This window comes from Mercenaria mercenaria, chromosome 8 (assembly GCF_021730395.1).
Source record: "Mercenaria mercenaria strain notata chromosome 8, MADL_Memer_1, whole genome shotgun sequence".
Classification (NCBI taxonomy): domain Eukaryota; kingdom Metazoa; phylum Mollusca; class Bivalvia; order Venerida; family Veneridae; genus Mercenaria; species Mercenaria mercenaria.
In genome coordinates, this window is record NC_069368.1 from 73,648,069 (window position 1) to 73,674,715 (window position 26,647).

A 26,647-nucleotide genomic window follows, 5' to 3' on the forward strand; every position below is an offset into this window, starting at 1 on the left:
GTTTTTTTTTTCTTTCATACTGTTCATACATTTTTTCAAAAGAGTAAAATAATGTCGTTGGCCAAAGATCTTTCTTAAAATGAAGAAAATATTCATTATCATGCTGATTCTGACATCAGCTCCGTCAGGTGATGAGACCGATGATGAAATTCCAGTATCAGAGAAATGAATGGTCGGGAAATATTAAGATTTAGAAGGCTGAAATATTCGTACATTTATATCGCATACGATACAAATGGATAAAAATAACACACCAAAACATGTTTCATAAAACACAACAAAAATGTGTGTAAATAAATGCATGTTTGTAAATTTAATGATTATTCAACCACGGATGTAAATGTTGCAACGTAACTGTCTAAGTGCGTTTGACACAACATTTGTGCACATATTTAGAAATAGATTATACATCAAAATAAACCATCGATATTCACACAAAAACAGGTGTAAATTTCATGTAATACTGATTTAAATATTCTGTGTAAATAACGTATCTATCAATTGGAATATAATGTGTTTACGTGTTAAAAAGAAAATCAGAAATGTTCAAAAATTTATCAAACGCATTAGGTGTGCTTAATTTTGAATATTTCGAAGTGAAATTATTTTTCTGTTTGGATATAAGCCACGGGCGAAATATGATATAAAATATTTGTTTAAACTTCGAAGATTTTGTTAGTTTCATTTTAACTTACACAAAAGTTAATCATGTTTCCCTGCATTATTTCAATTGACTGCATGCGAGTGTGATTATGATAAGATTAGATAATGTCTTTGACGTCAGGTGGTAATTTTTATCGCGCCGCAGCAGGTATGTTACACTATCGGCCTCAGGGAGATATATAGCAAGAGAAAATGTCATACTGTATGTAGAGCAAGAGAAAATGTTGTACTGTATATAGAGCAAGAGAAAATGTCATACTGTATATAGAGCAAGAGAAAATGTCATACTGTATGTAGAGCAAGAGAAAATGTTGTACTGTATATAGAGCAAGGAAAAATGTCATACTGTATCTAGAGCAATGCAAAATGTCATCTTGTGTATAGAGCAAGAGAAAATGGGATACTTTATATAGAGTCAGAGATGTCATACAATATAATATAGAGCAATGCAAAATGTCATCTTGTGTATAGAGCAAGAAAAAATGTCATACTGTATGTAGAGCAAGAGAAAATGTCATACTGTATATAGGACAAGAGAAAATGTCATAAAATGTCATACTGTATGTAGGACAAGAGAAAATGTCATACTGTTTGTAGAGGAAGGGGAAATGTCATACTGTATGTAGAGCAATGCAGAATGTCATCTTGTGTATAGTGCAAGAGAAAATGCCATACTGAATATAGGGCAAGAGAGAGAAAATATCATACTGTATATAGAGCAAGAGAGAGAAAATGTCATACTGTATATAGAGCAAGAGAGAGAAAATGGCATACAGTATGTAGAGCAAGAGAAAATGTCATACTGTATATAGAGCAAGAGAGAAAAAATGTCATACTGTATGTAGAGCAAGAGAAAATGTCATACTGTATATAGAGCAAGAGAGAGAAAATGTCATACTGTATATAGAGCAAGAGAGAGAAATGTCATACTGTATGTAGAGCAAGAGAAAATGTCATACTGTATATAGAGCAAGAGAGAGAAAATGTCATACTGTATATAGAGCAAGAGAAAATGTCATACTGTATATAGAGCAAGGGAAAATGTCATACTGTATATAGAGCAAGAGAGAGAAAATGTCATACTGTATGTAGAGCAAGAGAAAATGTCATACTGTATATAGAGCAAGGAAAAATGTCATACTGTATATGATATAGCAAGGGAAAATTCCATGCTGTATATAGAAACACAGAAGATGTCATAATTGTATATTTAGTAAAAGAAAATTTCAGACAGACTAGGAAGAAATACATCATCAGACTAGGAAGAAAGACATGTAATAGTTATAGTATGTGTGAGAGTGTGTTACCAGGATATATCAGAGCTAGGGGTACATCGAGGGTATTTTTCTCTGCACATATCGTCGAGGCCGGTAGGCCGAGACAGATATGTGAAGAGAAAAATAACGAGATGTACCCCTAGCTCTGATATATCCTGGTAACACACGAGCACTACATATTATAACTGTTTTATCGCATAGTTTATCATTAAAATTTATATATTATTTTCATTTAAATTTGTTTATTATTATTTTTACTATTTTGATTCCCTTTCTGCGCCTCGCTGACTGAAACACTAAAACTTCTGTTTTAGAAAATGTGTTCCCCAGATAAAAGTACCCAACAAATTTCTGCACTGGTTTTAAATCTTTGCATTTCATTGGCCAGACATATTGTAAAACTTGTTGTTTTGTTTGTAAAAAAATCAAAGAAAAAGAAACACTTGAGAAATCTCAGAATTTCATATATTTCATGTATTTTTGAATTTGGCAATAACTATCAAGGTTTTGAAATATTCTAGTTTATTTATTCTTTTACTTTATAAATGTAGGTGTTTGTGACAATTCTTTCTCTGTGAACTGTAAATTGGAGCTAAAATCATCTCTTCTTTGAAAGGAAAAAATTATACTCCCTTGATAGGACCTCAACAGAGAAAAAGTGTTCCGATATATATCGGAACAGTTTTACTGTGCTGATATATATCGGAACACTTTTTTTCTTATGAAACTCCATAGAGATTTCCGTGTTGATATATATCGCAACAGTTTTGTAAGATATCAGCACAGTTTTGTAGTAATAATGTGTGTTACTATGTATAACATGCTGCAAAGATCAAAGGAAAATTGCCGCACTATGCGATAAGATGTATGTAGAGTAAGAAAAAATGCCATACTTTATATAGAGCAAGGCAAGAGAAATGTCAAACTATATATAGAGTAAGAGAAAAATGCCATTTTGTCTATAGAATAAGAGAAGAATGTCATGCTGTATATTGAGACAGAGAAAATGCCATACTGTATACAGAGAAAGAGAAAGTGCAGTTCTGTATATAGTGCAAGAAAAAATGCCATACTATATATTCTGTTAGTCTCAATGATGTTAGTAATGTTTTTAGCTCACCAGAGCACGAAGTGCTCAAGGCGAGCTATTGTGACCAGTTATTGCCCATCATGGGTTGTCCGACAACATTTGCCTTGTGAACACTCTAGAGGCCACAGTTGTGACCCAATATTTATGAAACTTGGTCAGTATGTTTGTCTTGATGATCTCTAGGTCAAGTTTGAAACTGGGTCATGTGGGGTCAAAAACTAGGTCAGTAGGCCAGATCAAAGGAAAAGCTTGTGAACATTCTAGAGGCCACAGTTGTGACTCAGTCTTTATGGAACTTGGTCAGAATGTTTGTATTGATGATCTCTAGTTTAATTTTGAATCTGGATTATGTGGGGTCAAAAACTAGGTCACCCGGTCAAATCAAAGGAAAAGCTTATGAACACTGTGAGGCCACAGTTGTCACCCAAACTTTATGAAGCTTGGTCAGAATGTTTGTCTTGATGATCTCTAGGTCCAGTTCGAAACTGGGTCATGTGGGCTTAAAAACTAGGTCACTAGACCAGATCAAAGAAAAATCTTGTTAACACTCTACAGACCACAAGTTAAGTTTGAAACTCATAAGAATTAGTCAGAATGTTTGTCTTGATGATCTCTAGCACAAGTTTGAATCTGTCATGTGGGGTCAGAAACTAGGTCACCAAGTAAAATCAAAGGAAAAGCTTGTGAACACTCTAGAGGCCACAGTTGTAACTTTATCTTTATGAAACTTGGTCAGAGTGTTTGTCTTGATGATCTCTAGGTCAAATTTAAAACTGGGTCATGCAGGATCAGAAACTAGGTCAGTAGGCCAGATCAAAGGAAAATCTTGTGAACACTTTAAAGTTGTGACTCAAACTTTATGAAGCTTGGTCAGAATGTTTGTCTTGATGATCTCTAGGTCAAATTTGAAACTGGGTCATGTGGGATCAAAAACTAGGTCACTAGGCCAGATCAAAGGAAAATCTTGTTAACACTCTAGAGACCACAATTTCAGGTTGAAACTCATGAGAATTGGTCAGAATGTTTGTCTTGATGACCACTAGGTCAAGTTCCAATCTGGGTCATGTGGGGTCAAAAACTAGGTCACCGGTTTAAATCAAAGGAAAAACTTGTTAACACTCTAGAGGCCACAGTAACTGTTGTGACCCTATCTTATGAAACTTGGTTAGAATGTTTGTCAGTAGGCCAGATCAACTCTGGTGAGCGATATGGGGCCATCATGGCCCTCTTGTTTGCAAGATGTTTTCATCCTAATTCATGCATCTGTGGTTCAAACCAAACTAAACAAACAAAAAGTCAGGATTATTTTTACTCTCTGCTGTTATTAATTTCACAAAGCTCTAACCTTCCAAAAAGCACAATAGCTTTTATGTTTACATTTGTCAGTTTCATATACTAAATAATTCAGTGAAATTATCGTACTTAAAACTTTGCTTTCTGAGGGTATGTAAGTGTAAAATGTTGATTGATAAAAGCAAAGCTTGTACGTCCTTCATAATGCACTCATTTGCAGTGAAAAACAATTCTGAAAGGAAAAATGAAATATTTATTTGTTGATATTCATTTTATATTTCAGTGCCTTTACTGGAGACCAAAAAGATTGTTTCTCAAGTATTTCCACTGCATGAGACAGCAACACTTGACAATCTGAAAAAGTCTTGGGTTCAAACCATTGTCAAGTTTCAACCACTTGGTAGGTGTAACATGTTACGTCCCTGGAAGGAGGAATGTTGATGTCACACCTTCTAACATTCCATTTGTCAGTCAGCCTGTCTGTTGGCCTTTCTGCTTTTTCTTGTCCAGACACTATCATTCCTCAAGTGATTTTTAAAGTATTTGACAGAAATAGTTTGATAACAAAACAATATGTAGTGTAGATAAACCATGCCTTTAGCTGCTGGGTTAAGGACACATTGAAAATATCATGTTTATTTGTCAGTCTAAGACTGTTATCAAGAGGTTTTGAAAATACAGACAGGGTTTGAAGGTTCACCAGAGCATGATAACTTGTTATACCCAAAGTTTGAGATCACTACCTCCAAGGTCAGCATCTTAAGAGGCCAAAGACTTTGCCAAGAGCTCCATCTTTTTGTTCAGACCACAAGTCTGCCTTCCATTTATACATGTCGTACCATTTTATTACCTTGTCAGATTTTTGAAAAAAAATCTAGAGGTATTGTCATCACCTGATCGCGGCGTAGGCGTTGGTTAAATTTTTAGCTCACCTGAGCAATGCTCAGGTGAGTTTTTCTGATCGCTCGATGTCCGGCGTCCGCCCTCTGTCGTCTGTCTGTCAACATTTAGCTTGTGTATGAGATAGAGGCTGTATGTTTCAATTAATCTTCATGGATGTTGGTCAGAATGATAACCTTGATGAAATCTAGGCCGAGATCGAAAATGGGTCATCTCGGGTCAAAAACTAGGTCACTAGGTCAAATCAAAGAAAAACCTTGTGTATGCGATAGAGGCTGTATTTTTCAATTGATCTTCATGAATATTAATCAGAATGATAACCTTGATGAAATCTAGGCCGAGTTCGAAAATGGGTCGTCTCGGGTCAAAAACTAGGTCACTAGGTCAAATCAAAGAAAAACCTTATGTATGCGATAGAGGCTGTATTTTTTAATTATTCTTCATGAATATTGGTCAGAATGATAACCTAGATGAAATCTAGGCCGAGTTCGAAAATGGGTCATCTCGGATAAAAAACTAGGTCACAAGGTCAAATCAAAGAAAAACCTTATGTATGCGATAGAGGCTGTATTTTTTAATTATTCTTCATGAATATTGGTAAGAATGATAACCTAGATGAAATCTAAGCCGAGTTCGAAAATGGGTCATCTCGGGTAAAAAACTAGGTCACTAGGTCAAATCAAAGAAAAACCTTGTGTATGCGATAGAGGCGGTATTTTTCAATTGATCTTCATGAATTTTGGTCAGAATGATTACCTTGATGAAATCTAGGCCGAGTTCGAAAACGGGTCATCTGGGGTCAAAAACTAGGTCACTAGGTCAAATCAAGGAAAAACCTTGTGTATGCGATAGAGGCTGTATTTTTATGCCCCCGAAGGGAGGCATATAGTTTTTGAACCGTCTGTCGGTCTGTCAGTCTGTCGGTCTGTCCGCAATTTTCGTGTCCGGTCCATATCTTTGTCATCGATGGATGGATTTTCAAATAACTTGGCATGAATGTGTACCACAGTAAGACGACGTGCAGTGCGCAAGACCCAGGTCCGTAGCTCAAAGGTCAAGGTCACACTTAGGCGTTAAAGGATAGTGCATCGATGGGCGTGTCCGGTCCATATCTTTGTCATCGATGGATGGATTTTCAAGTAACTTGGCATGAATGTGTACCACAGTAAGACGACGTGCAGTGCGCAAGACCCAGGTCCGTAGCTCAAAGGTCAAGGTCACACTTAGACGTTAAAGGAAAGTGCATTGATGGGCGTGTCCGGTCCATATCTTTGTCATCGATGGATGGATTTTCAAATAACTTGGCATGAATGTGTACCACAGTAAGACGACGTGCAGTGCGCAAGACCCAGGTCCGTAGCTCAAAGGTCAAGGTCACACTTAGACGTTAAAGATCATTTTTCATGATAGTGCTTTGATGGGCATGTCCGGTCCTTATCTTTGTCATTCATGCATGGATTTTAAAATAACTATGCATGAATGTGTGACACAGTAAGACGATGTGTCGCGCGCAAGACCCAGCTCCGTAGGTCAAAGGTCCTAAACTCTAACATTGGCCATAACTATTCATTCAAAGTGCCATCGGGGGCATGTGTCATCCTACGGAGACAGCTCTTGTTCAATTGATCTTCATGAATTTTGGTCAGAATGATTACCTTGATGAAATTTAGACCAAGTTCGAAAATGGGTCATCTGGGGTCAAAAACTAGGTCACTAGGTCAAATCAAAGAAAAACCTTGTGTATGCAATAGAGGCTGTATTTTTCAACTGATCTTCATGAAATTTAGCCAGAATGATTACCTTGATAAAATCTAGGCCGAGTTCGAAAATGGGTCATCTGGGGTCAGAAACGAGGTCACTAGGTCAAATCGAAGAAAAACATTGTGTATGCAATAGAGGATGTATTTTTCAAATGATCTTCATGAAATTTGGTCAGAGTGATTGCCTTGATGAAATCTAGGTCGAGTTTGAATATGGGTTATCTGAGGTCAAAAACTGGGTCACTATGTCAAATTAAAGAAAAATCTTGTGTATGCGATAGAGTTTTTTCAATTGATTTTTATGAAATTTAGTCAGGATGATTGCCTTAATGAAATCTAGGTCGCATTTGAATATGGGTCATCTGAGGTCAAAAACTAGGTCACTTGGTCAAATCAAAGAAAAAACTTGAGTATGTGATAGAGGCTGTATTTTTCAATTGATCTTCATGAATTTTGGTCAGAATGATTGCCTTGATAAAATCTAGGTCAAGTTTGAACATGGGTCATCTAGGGTCAAAAACTAGGTCATATCTAAGAAAATGCTTGTTTTATCGCAAGAGACCAATTTTTTGGTCCAATCTTAATGAAAATTGGTCAGAATATTTGTTTCCATGAAATCACTAGGTCAAACATGTTTTACACTGTTATGGTGTGTTTCTTAGGTGAGCGACCTAGGGCCATCTTGGCCCTCTTGTTTGTTTAGGTCCACCTTTTCTCAAACACTGTAAGAGCTACAGCTTTGAAACTTTGCACACTTGTTTACCGTCATTAGGGGACTATGTAGGCCAAGAACCATAACTCTGATATGCATTTTGATAGAATTATGGCCCTTTTTGTACTTAGAAAATTTGAGTTTCTTGGTTAAAATTTTTGTGAAGGTCCACCTTTACTTAAAGGCTATAGGAGCTACAGCTTTGAAACTTTGCACACTTGTTTATCATCATTAGGAAACTATGTAATCCAAGACCCATAACTCTGATGTGCATTTTGTCAGAATATGTTACATGTTACATATGAAGGAGGGAGTCACAATATATTTAATATTAAAGATATTGCAACGTCAAGAAATGCTACTCTTGTATATATCTGCTTGACATGTATGTCATATAGGCCCTAGAAATGCATTTATGTAAAACATGTGTCCATAACAACCTGAAACAGCCGACTTAGATCAGCTAATGTCAGCTGAATTATCTTGTTTTTTATGCCCCCAGCATCTACTGATGCGGGAGGCATATAGTGATTGTCCTGTCCGTCCATATGAGGTTAACCAAATGGGACCGTTTCGTCTAGCATCAATACCGCTTACAAAAATGAATTGATACTAATACAGATGTAAACTGTGACCATTCCTCATCTTCAAACATCACCTGACCTCAGTTTGACCTTGACCTTGACCTCGTTTTGGACTTAGGTGCAAAATCTATTGACAAGGATGCCACTGGGGGCATCAAGCGTTTATTGAACGCAGCTCCTTATTTTTGTGCCCCCGGCATCTACTGATGCGGGAGGCATAAAGTGATTGTCCTGTCTGTCCGGCCGTTCGTTCGTCCGTTTGTCCGTACGAGGTTAACCAAATGGGACCGTTTGGTCTAGCATCAATACCCCTTACTAGAATGACTTGATACTAATGCAGATGTATCCTGTGACCATTCCTCATCTTCAGACATCACCTGACCTCAGTTTAACCTTGACCTTGACCTCATTTTGGACTTGGGTTGCTTTATATGGGCCATCTCTTGGTTAACCAAATGGGACCGTTTCGTCTAGCATCAATACCCCTTATTAGAATGACTTGATACTAATGCAGATGTAACCTGTGACCATTCCTCATCTTCAGATATCACCTGACCTCAGTTTAACCTTGACCTTGACCTCATTTTGGACTTAGGTTTATATGGGCCATCTCTTGGTTAACCAAATGGGACCGTTTCATCTAGCATCAATACCCCTTACTAGAATGACTTGATACTAATGCAGATGTAACCTGTGACCATTCCTCATCTTCAGACATCACCTGACCTCAGTTTGACCTTGAACTTGACCTCGTTTCGGACTTAGGTTGCTTTGTATCGACAGGGATGCCACAGGGGGCATTAAGCGTTTATTGAACGCAGCTTCTTGTTTTATGTTTCAGCACTTTAGTTATGTTTTATGCAAAAATAGTGATAACACTCATTTGTTTCATGAAACTACATCTGCAGAATCTCTGGGGCTATGCTGGTGCATGAGCCTGTAGAGCTCGGGCAATGCTGGGGCTCGTGCAACAACCAATTCCCAGGGGTTCTGCAGATGTTGTTTCACGAAAAAATGTGATTAACCCTACAATGAAGCATTAATACTGAAAAGAGGACAAAAGTTAGCTTAGAATATTTCATGTTTTTTTCGAGCCAGCTTGCAGTGAGCTTGACTTAGTCATCACTTTTGGCGGGTCGGTGTATGTGCGTCCGTCCGTCCGTCTGTGCATGCGTCCATCCGATTTTGACTGGACCAGAACTTTGACGTGCATGGACCAAACTTGTTTATATTTGGCATGAATGTTTACCTCAATGAGAAAGAGTGTCATTCACAAACCCCATGTTCCTATCTCAAAGGTCGAGGTCACAGTTGGAGCATTTCTTCTTCATGCATGATGGGATTTTGATGTAACTTGGCATGAATGTTCACCATTATGAGACGGAGTGTCGTGCGGAAGAACCAGATCCCTAGGTCTAAGGTCAAGGTCACACTTGACAGCTGGCAGACTCAACATTCTGCCTGTGGGCATACTTGTTTATTTATTGCCATTTCTTGCAATTTTTAGACAATACTGCCTTCCTTTGCTTATATAAGATATCATTAATATGTGTAACATTATTAAACATTTTTACTCAGATAGTGTCATTCCTTCATTTCAGGTAAGATTTGTGAATACTTTGGAGTGAAAGTTTCAATGTATTTTGCTTATCTGGGTCATTACACATGGGCATTGACAGCTCCAACACTTCTGGGTGTCATATTCTGGTTTATACAGTCAAAAAATCAGGTCAGTTATAAGTGTTTTCTTTTTAGTTCACTTGAATTTTGTTCCGGGTGAACTGTTTATATAGGTGGATGGTCCGGCATCCATGGCCCATCATCCTGCATCAACATTTTTACTTTTTCTGAAGCTGCTTGTCACAATTACACCAATGTCTCTGTAGCATTCTGACAAAGACTTCCTCAATTTATTCAAATGGTTCCACTTGGCCCTAGAGCTGAAAATAGAAAAACCTTTAAATAACGTCTTCATTTTGAACTTCTTGATTGATCATCAGCAAACTTGGTCTGTAGCATCATTGTATGGTCCTCTCTAAGATTTAATCAAATGATTTTGCTTGGCACCTTTTAGGGGCTGCCAGAGCTAAAAATAGAAAAATCATTAAACAACTTCTTCTCATGAACCCCTTGATGGATCGTCACCAGCATAAATATAACTGATCTATCAAAGTTACAGGTTAGAACAGAATAGAACAGAAGATATCCTACATTTTGAACAGACAGAACTAACCAGTATGATGCCTGTGAAATGCATCACAGCATGCAAACTGTCCGGGATGATTGGGTTAATCCCCACCTAAACAGGCCGGAAAACATCTGTGATACATCCCACAGAATAAACACTGTTTATATTATTCTGTCACACTAGTGTTCTTGATTGGCCGGCCAAGTACCTGCATTACTCCACCAGGTAATTAGTGAGATTAGTTCCCAAAGAATTGTATGAAATAATGCGTCTTTAGTGCTTGTTGGAAACTTTGCAAGATCTTGCAGTCTCTTATGCCAGATGGGAGGGCATTCCATAACCTTGCAGCTGCTGCCAGAAAGCTACTGTCACCAAATAGCACTGTCCGACATTTGGGCACCACTAGTCTTAATGCATTATTTTGGGATCTCAGATTTCTGGATGGTGTATATATTTCTAACATGTTCACTATATAGGCTGATGATTGATCATGAGTGCCTTTTCTTGCATACCAGACGGGGATTTCCTGTATTTTTACCGGTGCTGGAAAACTCCATCTTACACCCCGGGGTGTAAGATGACTCTCGTGCTGTAAATGACGTATTACGAACTACATATATGTAGAAGATTTATGTAGTAATTGATATTTTATTTAAAAAACGGAATAAAAATTCAATACCTTGACTGTTCCTATTAGTTCCTGATAGTATATTTCTCGATTCAAATCACGTTATTTTATCAAAAATTCATAACGTTACGCTGCAACTGATAAAACAAAACCGGAACTAAACATTGTTATTTGTTTTGAAACGTCATGACGTCTTTCCTGTTTACGGACGTTGGTTTCCCGTGCTTTGTTTAAATACACTGCTATAAGAAATAGTTCTAAAAGGAAAGCCGTTCGATTGATTTTATTTTTATTATTATTTCTTGAAATCGGTATGCAAGAAAAAGAATCAATCACTGGTCGCGGGTAAAGATGGGAATATCTGGCACTCGGGTAACTGTTTAGGCGGTAACTCGGCTGGAAGCCTCGTTACCGCCTAAACAGTTACCCTCGTGCCGGATATTCCCATCTTTACCCGCGACCAGTGAAAGATTCTTATAATATATATGTGTTAGAATTTTGTATTCTACCCTGCATGGCACAAGAAGCCAATGGAGTTCATGCAGCACAGGTGTTATATTGTCGTATCTGGATCACATATAGAAGAGAGTTACAATAATCTAAACGTGATGTAACAAGAGAGTTAATTAGAGATTTGGTTTCGTTTGTGGTAATATATTGTCTGATGTGACTAATTTGCCGCAACTGTGCATAGGAATTCATACACACACTATTCACATGTTGCTCCATCCTCATGTTCAAGTCCAGGAAAGCACCGAGGTTCCTGACACTGATTGTTTGATTTCAGAGCTGTCCACTGTCACAGAAATGTTTGAAACAGATTGTGCTTTGTGTTCAGATGAAAATATGATTAATTCTGTTTTTTCAGCATTGAGTTTCAACATGCTGGTATTCATCCAGCTTACTATATCCTTTAGACAACTTTCAACGCGATGGATGGTCTCTTCAATAGACATTCTGTTTATTGGTTTGAAGGATTGATATAACTGTGAATCATCTGCATAGAAATAATTGTTCAGTCTGTGCTTTCTGCAGATAGCTCCGACTGGTTTTGTGTACATTGTGTAATTCTTTGGCGCCAGGACAGACCTTTGGGGTACACTGTACTTCGTGAGGGTTGGTTGTGATAGCTCACCGTCTAAGCATACGGTTTGGTAGCAGTTACTAAGGCGAGTGGCTTGCCTGTAATACCAAAGTGACATTCTAGGCAATGAATCGACGTCGCTTGGTCGATAGTGTCAAATGCTGCAGAGAGATCGAGCATCACAAGAATAGTCACATTGTTCTTATCCAACGATTGAAGAATGTCATTTTGGACTATTAATTAATAGGGCAGTTTCGGTTGAGTGGAATTTCTTACAGGCAGATTGATTGACTTCATGGAGTTGATTGTTCCTCAGATGATTTTCAGTTCGAACATCTACCACTTTTTCTTAGATTTTAGACAGAAAAGGCAGATTTGACACAGGTCTATAGTTTTTTAGGACATTAGCATCTAGGCTTGGCTTTTTTAGAAGAGGTCTTATTTGTGAATGCTTGAACGCTTTGGGCACATACGCAGCATCTAGAGATGCATTTATAATTTTTGTTATCACTGGTGTTAGTCCGTCAAGACGTTCTTTTAATAACAATGTTTGGATAGGATCTAGTTCACAAAATTTGTTTGCTGACTTCTTAATTATTGATTTCACTTCGTCTTCTGAGGTTTGAGTAAACTCAACATAATTGACACCTGTGTATTCAGTTTCTATGTCATCTAAATCAGATACAGATTGTGTTTGCAATGTTATATTGTTTCTGATTGTTTCGATCATTTTAATAAAGAAGTCACTGAAATCTTTTGCAAGATGCTGTGGACCTCATTTGTATCGCCAAGAAGATTTTTGGTAATCTTAGATAACTCCTATGGTCACTAACACATGAGTCAATTTTGCTTGTATAATATTCAACACAAGCTTATCTTAGCATCTTATTCACATCAGCACACAGTGTTTGGTAAATTTGGTGATCGATTGTAAGTTTACTTTAATGCCATTTGCACTCTAATTTTCATTTCTGATGTTCCACTTCGTAGAGTTGCTCCACAGGTTGCATACAGGTATTTCAGATCTTTAATTGATATACTTCACTGAAACATGAACATGATTTTGTATTTTTCAGTTAATGGAGGACCTGTGTTTTGTTACATTTGCTTTATTTAATGTGTTCTGGGCCTCAGTGTACACGGAGCATTGGCGGCGTAGAAGCTCAGAGCTGGCATATCAGTGGGGGACACTGGACAAGAAAGATGAACTATTACAAGATCCGCGCCCACTTTATACAGTAAGACAAAAGTTACACACAATGCCTTTAGAATGGTTGATACTTTCCTGTTTTATGTCCCAGCAAAATGGCAGGATGGGGAAATATCATAGATTTTTAAGTGATTTTAATGTCGATTAGCAGCATCTATGTGGTTTTTAACATATGTATATGTGTTTGAATAGCAGGTCTTAAGTGTATTAAATAGTAGTCTCTTATAATTCTATTTTAGAATGGTCATATACATGTATTTGTACAATTAATATGTAAATGTGATATATGTACAGTGTATATGACTGAGACTTGAATAAACAATAAAACAATAGATAGTATCTGTTTGATTTGAAAACTACATACCATACCTGTCAAGTCTCATGGTTTGCCATGAATCTTCAATGAAATAATGATCTCTAACTGACAATATCATTTCTTACACTTTTCAATTAAAACAGAATAAATGAAAATCAAATTGAAAAAAAAAATGTTTTTAGAATTAGTGTCATTTGAATATTATGTGTTTCTGATCTAATGTTAACACAGAAGTGCTGTAAGTCTAGAGATTGTAAATCATTACTCATTGTTGATGGAAATATTGTGGTATCTGCTGGTGGATCCTAAGAAAAATGTGATGATGCAGCTGTTTATAAAAGTAGAATTGTTTTAAATTTATTAACACCAAACAAATTCATACATGATTAATGAAAATACTGGTAAAATAATGGAATGCCACTTGTATGGAAATTTCCCCCAGAATGCAATACAGAATGATCTTGAGACTGGAATTTAAAAACAAAACAAAAAAAGTCCCTCATACCAAGTCTCCCTCTCCAGTTGGTGCTTCCTGCTCCTTGCTGGTTCAAGTTGAGAGCATGACCAGTTTGATAAAATGGAGATTTAGCCTACAACATTTATGATGTAGGAAAAAGTTTTAGATAACTAATTTTTATTCATGACCTGATAATTGCTTAAAGTTGCAAATAAATTTGTGCAGTACTTGCTTTTTTCAAGTTTATTGTGATATTCATCACAAGGTAATTTATTGAAAAATCTGAATTTTATTCTAAAAAAATTCATTTTATTTCAAGAGATCATGAAAGTATATTTAAGTTTTATATAAAAACATATGATAACATGTGAAAGGCATCCCATCTTTATGCAGAACATTGTTGAGTGCTGTTTTAAAACTTTAATAAGTGCTAATTTGACACTTGTTCTCATTTTCAGGGGGATCTTGTTCCCAGTCCAGTGACAGGTCGTTTGGAGCCCCACTACTCAGCATGGAAACGTCATCTATTTCGTTACTGTGTTACAGTCCCAGTCATACTATTCTGCCTTAATGTTGTTTTCTGTGTAATGCTGTTGATCTTCGAGCTTCAGGAGTGGGTCAATGGACTTGTAAAAAGTGAAGATATTCCATCATTTTGTCAGTTTTTGCCAAAAATTCTTTTAGCAGTTTCAATTGGGGTTCTGGATGAAATTTACAAGAAGATTGCCACTTGGCTCAATGATCAAGGTAAGATAGATATGGATGGTTCCTAGCTCAAGGTATGACAACTTTGTTAAGATTGTCTTCTTTAATATAAGAGATAGTACCTTAAATTTTCAAGGTGGAAAAACTAAAGAGCTCAGAAAATGACTTCTGTGTCCTTCAGGTAACAACAATTTTGTTTAAAGACTTATTATGTGAAAGACTTATTGATACTTAGAGATAATTGTTATACCTGTAATTTCAAAGAAAGACAACTCTGACTTTAACAAGTACTTCCCAAGTATAAAAATGCAACCGGTCTTAAAGAAGTCACTCTTTAGAAGAAATTAGAACTACTTTAATCTAATGTTAATATTTGTGTCAAAAACTAAAACAGAAAGAAAGAATATGTTTGCTTTTGATGAATTACCTTGAGTCTATCACAGATGCACATGTATCTCTGTTCTTTTTCACTGTGAAAGTTAAGGTAATAAAGTGACTGATCTGTCCATGATAGCTGCTAATCAGAATAATTTACAGATTACATTCTAATAACATTAAATAGTAGATTAAGTAGAACATCTTCTGTGCTATCCACCAACTTAAATTACTAACAGTCTTCTGGAAGAGTTGCCCTTTTGAGTGTCTTGTGGCAACTATAAATAAGCTTAAATACACACAGATATAACGCTGCATGGCAGATAGTCTTTGTTAGTGAGCAGTCTCTTAAGTTGTCAAGACTGAAACATTCTTAAACCCTGTTTTTTTCTTATTTATTGTTTACAGAAAATTACAGAATGGACGAGTCCTATGAAAATAACCTTATTGTTAAATTAGTGTTGGTAAGTATATGTTAATTAAGGCTTGTATGACTTTGAAGTAGAGATTAAGGTGTGATTTCTCTTAAATTAAAAATGTCTTGATGAAGTTAACTCTATACATGTAGGTTATAGTGTATTTTTAGTAAATTTATGTAACATTACCTGCCAAGAACAGAGATTGGTAACTCTGTAATTGTATGACAGTATAAATATTTATAGTTTCAGTTTGTAAATTCTTTCCTGTCACTGTTCTACATTGCCTTCTACCTCCAAGACATGGATCGTCTTCGTGATGTAAGTAACTGTTATGTTTTGTCTCCAAGACATTGATAGTCTATGTGATAGAAGTATATGTTATGTTTATCTAAAAGACCTGGTTCATCTACATGATGTAGATATAAATAACACTCATTTTTCCAAGACATTGATCATCTCTATTCTGTCTCAAAGATACAGATTGTCTTGTCATGTAAGTATACATTAGGCTCTCTGAAGTATGATTTTAAGTGTTCACATAAAAAATTTCTAAGTGGTCACTTTTAAGTTTTGAATATTCATTATACCTCCATAAAAAGAAGTTTGGGGGCGGGAGGTATAAAGGAGTGAGCTTTTCGGTCCGTTGGTTTTCATGGTTTCTGGACAATAACTCATGAAAGGCCTAACAGATATAAATAATTTTTGGTACACAGGTGCAACATTATAAAATACAGGTCAAGTTCAACAGAGGTCAGTAGGTCAGACGTCAATGTCACAATGACCAGGAACAGTTAAACAGTTTCCGGATGATAACTTGAGTATGCTTGGGTCTAGGATCATAAATTTTGGTACACAGGTGTAACATCATAAAATACAGGTCAAGTTCGACTTTGAGGTCAGTAGGTTCAAGGTCACAGTAACCCGGAACAGTTAAACGGTTCCGGATGATAACTTGAGAATGCTTGGGCAATACTTAAAATGACGGCAATGTCAAAGCTTTATTACATTATTGTTTTACCAAAATTACATTATGGCTTTATTTCACTCCCACGACGTCAAATATGTGATAAAGCTTGTTATCGAGTTAATTATACAATCATGTTGTATATATTTGCAACTTCACATATTGTCAGATAGCAACTACCATAGCAAAGTTTAATTTGGCAAAACTGCGTTCTTCTGTTTCCTTTAATTAACTTAGTAAAATAGAAAAAAAAAAGAATCTTGAAAAACTACCTGAGAATCCCTTTAATTTCTTGTAATATACCATAAACACTGCTATAATTGTGCAGAGTGGAACTTTGTTTCAATTCCTTTCCAGCAATTGGCAGACTGTTGAGAATTACACATCTTATTTACCTGAAGCAGTTGTAACATAAATGTTTGCAGTTTTTTCAGCAACTGGCAGTGTGAAAAATCACACATCTGACATCACTGGAGCACTTGTACCATACCTATTAGCATTCTTTTTCAGCAGCTGGAAGTGTGAAAAATCACACATCTGACATCACTGGAGCGCTTGTATCATACCTGTTTGCATTCTTTTTCAGCAGCTGGAAGTATGAAAAATCACACAACTGACATCACTGGAGCACGTGTACCATACCTGTTAGCATTCTTTTTCAGCAGCTGGAAGTGTGAAAAATCACACATCTGACATGACTGGAGCGCTTGTATCATACCTGTTTGCATTCTTTTTCAGCAACTGGAAGTGTGAAAAAATCACACATCTGACATCACTGGAGCGCTTGTATCATAACTGTTTGCATTGTTTTTCAGCAACTGGCAACATTAATGATCACACGTCAAGTAATTGGTAACATACGTGAAGCACTTTTACCGTATGTGTTATGGAAGATGAAGCTTATGAAAGTTGGTTACAATATTACAGGACACATGTCTCCAGATACACTGAAGAAAGAAATAAAAGGTAAACATTTTCTTGAGAAATAGCTTTGAGTAGTTTTTCTTATGAAAATTTATCGTCCAGTTGATTACTTAGAAGTCATTCAGTTCTTCAGGCCCCTGTAAAGTCGTTATGCTTTCAATCCCACTCCGTTATGTAAATTTATCTCAGTTGTTGTAATCTCTGTGTACTAAAATACAGTACTTTTAGTTTCAGTCTTGTTCACAAGTGATTTCATGGTTAGCATCCTTGTTTACTGTATTAAGAATTCATGAAATACGAGCGTTTGTGTCTTAGGATATGACGCAGATTAATATTCACAAAAGTTTTGAATTTGCAAGTGGCATTATTTGCAACTATGAGTGAAAATAAAATCATGGTGGTTATAACCCAACACAAAGTATGCTGAAAATTACCTTATAAATTTTTTTTTACTATGTACGTTATAATTATAATACTTTTGTAATTGTACAGTGTGAATTTAATGCAGCTTAGTCAGGTTTGTACAAAAGTGCTTTCAAATGTAACCTTTTCAATAATTGTATGCTTTCAATAAACATTCACTGACAGAATTGTTATTCATGAACAGTCAAAGTCACACAAGCACTAACACTCACTATACTGGTTTGATTGATAAATTGTACATGTTGATAAATTCATTAACAAAAGACACTGTCAAACTTCTATTTTACTATTCCAGTGATTTTTATGCCCTCGAAGGGAGGCATATTAGTTTTCAACTGTCCATCCCTTTGTTAGTTTGTTCGTTTGTTCATCACAACTTTAACTTTTTGCATGAAGGCACTTTACTCGCGAACCACTGCACCCAGGACCTTTAAACTTCACATGCTGATAGTACTTATTGCGTACACGACCCCTACTGACTTTGGGATCACCAGGTCAAAGGTCAAGGTCACCAGGTCGAAGGTCAAAGCGCTGCAGGGGCATTTGTCACCATTAATGACAGCTCTTGTTTTACAAGACTTGCTCAAATAATTAACCACCTTATGAAGGTATGTTTTATGGAATAGAATTGATCTGGCTGTTTTGACTAGAGTTGTGGCTCTTTGAACCTTTTTATGAAGTACTGTAAATATCAGAGATCATGAATGCACTGAGCTGCTCTTTCTCTGTGAAGTTAGTTCTTCATGGTTCAGTTAATTTCTTTTGTACAGTGTAAAATATGATCAAATAGTGATTTTTTTCAACTTGACAATATACTAAGAAAAATCTGCTAATAGAAATTTGCTCGATTTTTGCTAAACTAACAAGAAAAATTTAGACTTTAAGCAAATTTTCAAAGTTGGAGTCTGCAAGAAAATAATAATTTTGATGACATTTTTAATCCCCCGCCATGGCGGAGGGATTATAGGAATGTTCTGCGTCCATCCTTCCGTCTTTCCGTCCTTCCGTCCGTAACAAAATCGTGTCCGGTCCATATCTCCTAAACCCCTTGAAGGATTTTCATGAAACTTGGGTCAAATGATCACCTCATCAAGACGATGTGCAGAACCCATGAGTCAGCCTTGTTGGTTCAAGGTCAAGGTCACAACTCAATGTCAAAGGTTTGAGCCTGCCATTTTGTGTCCGCTCTATATCTCCTAAACCCCTTGAAGGAATTTTATAAAACTTGGGTCAAATGATCACCTCATCAAGACGATGTGCAGAACCCATGAGTCAGCCATGCCGGCTCAAGGTCAAGGTCACAACTCAAGGTCAAAGGATTGAGCCTTCCATTTTGTGTCCGCTCTATATCTCTTAAACCCCTTGAAGGAATTTTATAAAACTTGGGTCAAATGATCACCTCATCAAGACGATGTGCAGAACCCATGAGTCAGTCATGCCAGCTCAAGGTCAAGGTCACAACTTAGGGTCAAAGGTTTGAACCTCCATTTTGTGTCTATATCTCCTAAACCCCTTGAAGGATTTTCATCAAACTTGGGTCAAACAATCACCTCATCAAGGCGATGTGCAGAACTTTTGAGTCAGCCATGTCGGCTCAAGTTCAAGGTCACAACTGAAAGTCAAAGGTTTTAGCCTTCAATTTCGTGTCCGCTCTATATCTCCTAAAACCCTTGAACGAATTTTATAAAACTTGGGTCAAATGATTACCTCATCAGAACGATGTGCAGAAATTATGAGTCAACCATGCCAGCTCAAGGTCAAGGTCACAACTAAGGGTCGAAGGTTTGAGCCTTCCATTTGGTGTCCACTCTGCATCTCCTTAACCCCTTGAAGGATTTTCATCAAACTTGGGTCAAATGATCACCTCATCAAGACTCATGAGTCAGCCATGTCAACTCAAGGTCAAGGTCGCAACTGAAGGTCAAAGGTTTCAGCTCTGTATCTCCTAAACCCCTTGAAGGATTTTCATGAAACTTTGGTCAAATGATCACCTCATCAAGACATTGTGCAGAATTCATGAGTCAGCCATGTCAGTTCAAGGTCAAGGTCACAGCTAAAATCAAAGGTTTTACCCTTTCACTATCCATAGCACAGGCACGGGTCCAGTGTTTATTTTTTTTTTTTTTTTTTTTTTTTGTTTAATATAAAAAATCCTTTTTTTTCACACAGTTAACCTTTTATATGTTAGTCAAATGAAAAAAAAAATTGCTGACAAAAAATCTGGTCACAGTATCATATACATTGAAAAGGTGAACTACGTGAGCATAACGCTATGGGAAGCTACTCGGCAAACTTGTGGATCATTTCAAAATCGATGTTTATACAATTGCAGCCGCTACCTGCATGATTCCACCTTCGAAACATTTAAAGCCTTCCATAAATACTAAACTGACCCCACAAATTGCTTTGAAAAACACAGTACAAGTCTCTACGAGCGAAATATTTCAGTTATCCCCGGTGATTTCATTCCGGATAGCGGACGTGTTCCTGGTTTTTATCACTTCGTTTGGCAGCTGAAATCGTCGGAGATATTTGAAATATTTCGCTCCTAGGGACTTGAACTGTGTATTTCAAAGCAATTTATGGGATCAGTTTAGTATTTATAGAAGGCTTTAAAGGTTTCGAAGGTGCAATCATGCAGGTAGCGGCTGCAAGTGAATAAACATCGACTTTGAAATGTTCCACAAGTTTGCCAAGTAGCTTCCCATAGCGTTACGCTCACGTAGTTCACCTTTTCAATGTATATGATATTGTGACCGGATTTTTTGTCATCAATTTTTTTTTCATTTGACTAACATATATAAAGTATATTTGTGTATAAAAAAAAAAAGAAATAAATAAAAAAAAGCACTGGACCCGTGCCTGTGATCCATAGCAGTGGCGGGGGATTTAGCTGTCTTTCAGACTGCCTTGTCCCTAATAGAAACATTCTTGCAAAGTAGATTTCAGTGAAACTTCCTATGGTTGTACATAATACATTATTTTTTATTTGGTTAAGTATAATATACAAGTCTGTGGGCTTATTTTTGCGCAATTAAATTTGTATTTTTATTATTTTATAGGGACCTACTTCTTACTGACAACATTTGAATACACAGAACATTTTTAGCTCACATGTCACACAGTGACAGTGTGAGCTTTTGTGATCGCGCAGCGTCTGTTGTCCGTCGTCCGTGCGTGCATCCGTGCGTGCGTGCGTCCGTGCGTAAACTTTTGCTTGTGACCACTCTAGAGGTCACATTTTTCATGGAATCTTTATGAAAGTTGGTCAGAATGTTTATCTTGATGATATCTAGGTCAAGTTCGAAACTGGGTCAACTGCGGTCAAAAACTAGGTCAGTAGGTCTTAAAATAGAAAAACCTTGTGACCTCTCTAGAGGTCATATTTTTCAATGAATCTTCATGAAAGTTAGTCAGAATGTTTACCTTGATGATATTTAGGTCAAGTTCGAAACTGGGTCACATGCCATCAAAAACTAGGTCAGGAGGTCAAATAATAGAAAAACCTTGTGACCTCTCTAGAAGCCATGTTTTTCATGGGATCTATATGAAAGTTGGTCTGATTGTTCATCTTGATGATATCTAGGTCAAGTTCAAAACTGGGTCACGTGCTATCCAAAACTAGGTCAGTAGGTCTAAAAATAGAAAAACCTTGTGACCTCTCTAGATGCCATATTTTTCAATGGATCTTCATGAAAATTGGTCAGAATGTTCATCTTGATGATATCTAGGCCAAATTCGAAACTGGGTCACGGGCGGTCCAAAACTAGGTCATTAGGTCTAAAAATAGAAAAACCTTGTGACCTCCCTAGAGGCCATATTTTTCAATGGATCTTCATGAAAATTGGTCAGAATGTTCATCTTGATGATATCTAGGCTATGTTCGAAAGTGGGTCACATGAGTTCAAAAACTAGGTCATTAGGTCTAAAAATAGAAAAACCTTGTGACCTCCCTAGAGGCCATATTTTTCAATGGATCTTCATGAAAATTGGTCAGAATGTTCATCTTGATGATATCTAGGCCATGTTTGAAAGTGGGTCACGTACGGTCAAAAACTAGGTCAGTAGGTCTAAAAATAGAAAAACCTTGTGACCTCCCTAGAGGCCATATTTTTAAATGGATATTCATGAAAATTAGTCAGAATGTTATCTTGATGATATCTAGGTCAAGTTCGAAACTGGGTCACGTGCGGTTCAAAACTAGGTCATTAGGTCTAAAAATAGAAAAACCTTGTGACCTCTCTAGAGGCTATATTTTTCCATGGATCTTCATAAAAGTTGGTCTGAATGTTCTATTTGATGATATCTAGGTCAGTTTCGAAAGCGGGTCACATGCAGTCAAAAACTAGGTCATTAGGTCTAAAAATAGAAAAACCTTGTGACCTCTCTAGAGGCCTTATTTTTGAATGGATCTTCGTGAAAATTAGTCAGAATGTTCACCTTGATGATATCTAGGTCAAGTTCGAAAGTGGATGACGTGTGGTCAAAAACTAGGTCATTAGGTCTAAAAATAGAAAAACCTTGTGACCTCTCTAGAGGCCATACTTTTCATGAGATCTTCATGAAAATTGGTCAGAATGTTCACCTTGATGATATCTAGGTCAAGTTCAAAACTGGGTCATATGCCTTCAAAAACTAGGTCATTATGTCAAATAATAGAAAAACCTTGTGACCTCTCTAGAGGTCATATTTTTCAATGGATCTTCATGAAACTTGGTCAGAATTTTTATCTCAATATCTAGGTCAATTTCAAAACTGGGTCACAGGAGCTCAAATACTAGGTCACTATGTCAAATAATAGAAAAAACGTGGTCATACTCAGTTCAAAACTGGGTCATGCGGGGACAGGTGAGCGATTCAGGACCATCATGGTCCTCTTGTTTGAGATATCTAGCTCTATATCTGATAATTTTCATTTGTTTGTTCTTTTATAAATCCCCCACCGTGGCGGAGGGATTATAGGAATGGTCTGCGTCCGTCCTTCCGTCCGTCTTTCTGTCCTTCCGTCCGTCCGTCCGTCCTTCCGTCCGTAACAAAATCGTGTCGGGTCCATATCTCCTAAACCCCTTGAAGGATTTTCATGAAACTTGGGTCAAATGATCACCTCATCAAGACGATGTGCAGAACCCATGAGTCAGCCTTGTCGGTTCAAGGTCAAGGTCACAACTCAAGGTCAAAGGTTTGAGCCTGCCATTTTGTGTCCGCTCTATATCTCCTAAACCCCTTGAAGGAATTTTATAAAACTTGGGTCAAATGATCACCTCATCAAGACGATGTGCAGAACCCATGAGTCAGCCATGCCGGCTCAAGGTCAAGGTCAAGGTCACAACTCAAGGTCAAATGTTTGAGCCTTCCATTTTGTGTCCGCTCTATATCTCTTAAATCCCTTGAAGGAATTTTATAAAACTTAGGTCAAATGATCACCTCATCAAGATGATGTGCAGAACCCATGAGTCAGTCATGCTGGCTCAAGGTCAAGGTCACAACTTAGGGTCAAAGGTTTGAACCTTCCATTTTGTGTCCGCTCTGTTTCTCCTAAACCCCTTGAAGGAATTTTATAAAACTTGGGTCAAATGATTACCTCATCAGAACGATGTGCAGAAATTATGAGTCAACCATGCCAGCTCAAGATCAAGGTCACAACTAAGGGTCAAAGGTTTGAGCCTTCCATTTGGTGTCCACTCTGTATCTCCTTAACCCCTTGAAGGATTTTCATCAAACTTGGGTCAAATGATTACCTCATCAAGAACTCATGAGTCAGCCATGTCAACTCAAGGTCAAGGTCACAACTGAAGGTCAAAGGTTTCAGCTCTGTATCTCCTAAACCCCTTGAAGGATTTTCATGAAACTTTGGTCAAATGATCACCTCATCAAGACATTGTGCAGAATTCATGAGTCAGCCATGTCAGTTCATGGTCAAGGTCACAACTGAAGGTCAAAGGTTTCAGCTCTTATCTCCTAAACCCCTTGAAGGATTTTCATCAAACAAGGGTCATATGATCGCCTCATCAAGAACTCATGAGTCAGCCATGTCAACTCAAGGTCAAGGTCACAACTGAAGGTCAAAGGTTTCAGCTCTGTATCTCCTAAGCCCCTTGAAGGATTTTCATGAAACTTTGGTCTAATGATCACCTCATCAAGACGTTGTGCAGAATTCATGAGTCAGCCATGTCAGTTCAAGGTCAAGGTCACAGCTAAAATCAAAGCTTTTACCCTTTCACTATCCATAGCAGTGGCGGGGGATTTAGCTGTCTTTCAGACTGCCTTGTTAACATCTCAGATAGAATTCAGTTGGCAAATCAATCATGACTTCACATTGTGCTAAATGCTGTATGTTCATGCATATACTGATACCAAAAAGCAGTTTTTTCTACAGATTTTATGTGGATTAAGCTAAAAAAATAATCTTTTCGAAAGGTAAATATGTTACCTACACCAGATTAAAAGCTTTTACTCATTCTTATATTTATGGGGCTTACAATATATGTTTGACTGGGAATCACTGATGATTTACACCGGTTTTTGGGCGTGGCTTAATTGGACATAATAACAGACTGGAATGAAATGAAAGTGATATTTACGTCATAAGTTGGACTATTTATGAAGGGGCCACAACTAATGGAGTTTGTTTACTTATAACAAATCTTTTATGGTTAGACTGCTGTATGTTGTAGTTACACATGTACTAGCTTGGTGCACTTTGCTTTTCCAGCAACAATCAGTATAGCTTAAAGTATTGAGTAATCTGCTACGGAACAGTGATATCTCTATAACTTTCTAAAACCATTATACTAATGAAGGGAAGTCTTGCTTTGAATATTTTTGAGGGGAATATAGTATCTGCCATACAAAGTTTATTAGGAAAAGGTCTTTATTAAGCATTAATTATCATTAGCTCGACTTTTCGAAGAATAGTGGAGCTATCCTACTTGCCCCGGCGTCGGCGTGAGCATCACACAAATGTTAAAGTTTGCTACCACCCCAAATATTATCAAAGTCCATTGAGATATTGCTTTGATATTTTGCATACTTGTTTACCATCATGACCCCAGTCTGTAAAAAGGAGGAGGCATTTTGACTGAATTATGGCCCCTTTTCGACTTAGAATATGCTTATTGTAATGTTAAAGTTTTACTCATACCTTATATTATACTATCAAGCACTGAGAATAGTTGAGCACGCTGTCCACTGACAGCTCTTTTTTTCTAACCTTGTTTGAGGGTATATAGTAATCACACTGTCCGTTTGACTGAATAAGTTTAGTTTGTTAGTTTGTCCCTCAGTACAAGACATCACTGCATGTTGTAGTTTTACATTTATATGTCTCATTTGATTCTAGTAAAACTTTATACTGGTGAGAAGGTTTGTCATACGCAACAAGTCAAGTCTGTACCTCCAAGGTTAAGATCACAAGTATTGACCCCAGCCATAACCCACAACACTATGCATCTTTCACTGTGGGCACTTATTGCTTGCTAATGCCATGTCTTCATTGTTTTCAACAAAGCCAATTTTATTATTTGAGGATTCTTACCCAAGGGTTTATCACCATGATCACTCTAACCAGTAAAGTCTTTTTATGCCCCCGAAGGGAGGCATATAGTTTTTGAACCGTCTGTCGGTCTGTCAGTCTGTCCGCAATTTTCGTGTCCGGTCCATATCTTTGTCATCCATGGATGGATTTTCAAATAACTTGGCATGAATGTGTACCACAGTAAGACGACGTGTTGCGCACAAGACCCAGGTCCGTAGCTCAAAGGTCAAGGTCACACTTAGACGTTAAAGGTCATTTTTCATGATAGTGCATTGATGGGCGTGTCTGGTCCATATCTTTGTCATTCATGCATGGATTTTAAAATTATTGGGCTTGAATGTGTACCACAGTAAGACGACGTGTCGCGCGCAAGACCCAGGTCGGTAGGTCAAAGGTCAAGGTCACACTTAGACGTTAAAGGTTATATTTCATGATAGTGCATTGATGGGCGTGTCCGGTCCATACCTTTGTCACTCATGCATGGGTTTTAAAATAACTACGCATGAATGTGTGGCACAGTAAGACGACGTGTCACGCGCAAGACCCAGGTCCGTAGGTCAAAGGTCCTAAACTCTAACATCGGCCATAACTATTCATTCAAAGTGCCATCAGGGGCATGTGTCAACATAGAGATAGTTTAATGAATTTTGTTGTAATCTAGCAATGCCTAATGTCATCAAGTTTGAATAACTAAGATGGCCTAGGTAAATAATAGCTTGTCATGAATTTTTCCTTATTTTTGCTAAAAAAAAGGTCACGTTCAAGTCGGTAATGAAATTCATCACCTACTATATTTTTATAACAAAGAATATATTTTCTTTCACAAGATTCAGTGTTATAATATTGGCTTTTTTCCAGTTAGTAAAAAATTTAGGTAGATTTTAAGGTAAAATTTACAAATACTCTTCAAAACAATGTTTCTTTTAGCTCTACTATATGAAGTATATGGAAAGCTATCCTACTCACCCTAGCGTCGGCGCCGGCGTCTTTCTGCCACCTTGGTTAAAGTTTTTTACACTCTTTTTTTTCCCCTTGTCTCTGTAATTACTTGATGGATTTGTTTCAAACTTCAAATAGTTATTCCTCATCATCACCCACATCATATGGCACAAGGGCCATAACTCTGACACCAATATTTCAT

At 37.2% G+C, this 26,647-nt stretch overlaps 1 protein-coding gene across 4 annotated transcripts in view; it reads left to right on the forward strand.

The window, feature by feature from the left end:
- Positions 1-26,647, forward strand: part of LOC123566079 (anoctamin-8-like) — a 113,809-nt gene that overhangs the window by 69,262 nt on the left and 17,900 nt on the right. For all 4 annotated transcript variants that reach the window (XR_008372169.1, XM_045359914.2, XM_045359915.2 and 1 more), the window contains 7 exons: positions 4,607-4,723; positions 9,881-10,008; positions 13,256-13,417; positions 14,621-14,909; positions 15,651-15,706; positions 15,905-15,979; positions 17,441-17,591. Coding sequence is in view for 3 of the 4 variants with exons in the window: in XM_045359914.2 (XP_045215849.2) it covers positions 4,607-4,723; positions 9,881-10,008; positions 13,256-13,417; positions 14,621-14,909; positions 15,651-15,706; positions 15,905-15,979; positions 17,441-17,591 (978 nt within the window). In the remaining variant the exon portion in view is untranslated. The remainder of the gene's footprint in view (positions 1-4,606; positions 4,724-9,880; positions 10,009-13,255; positions 13,418-14,620; positions 14,910-15,650; positions 15,707-15,904; positions 15,980-17,440; positions 17,592-26,647) is intronic.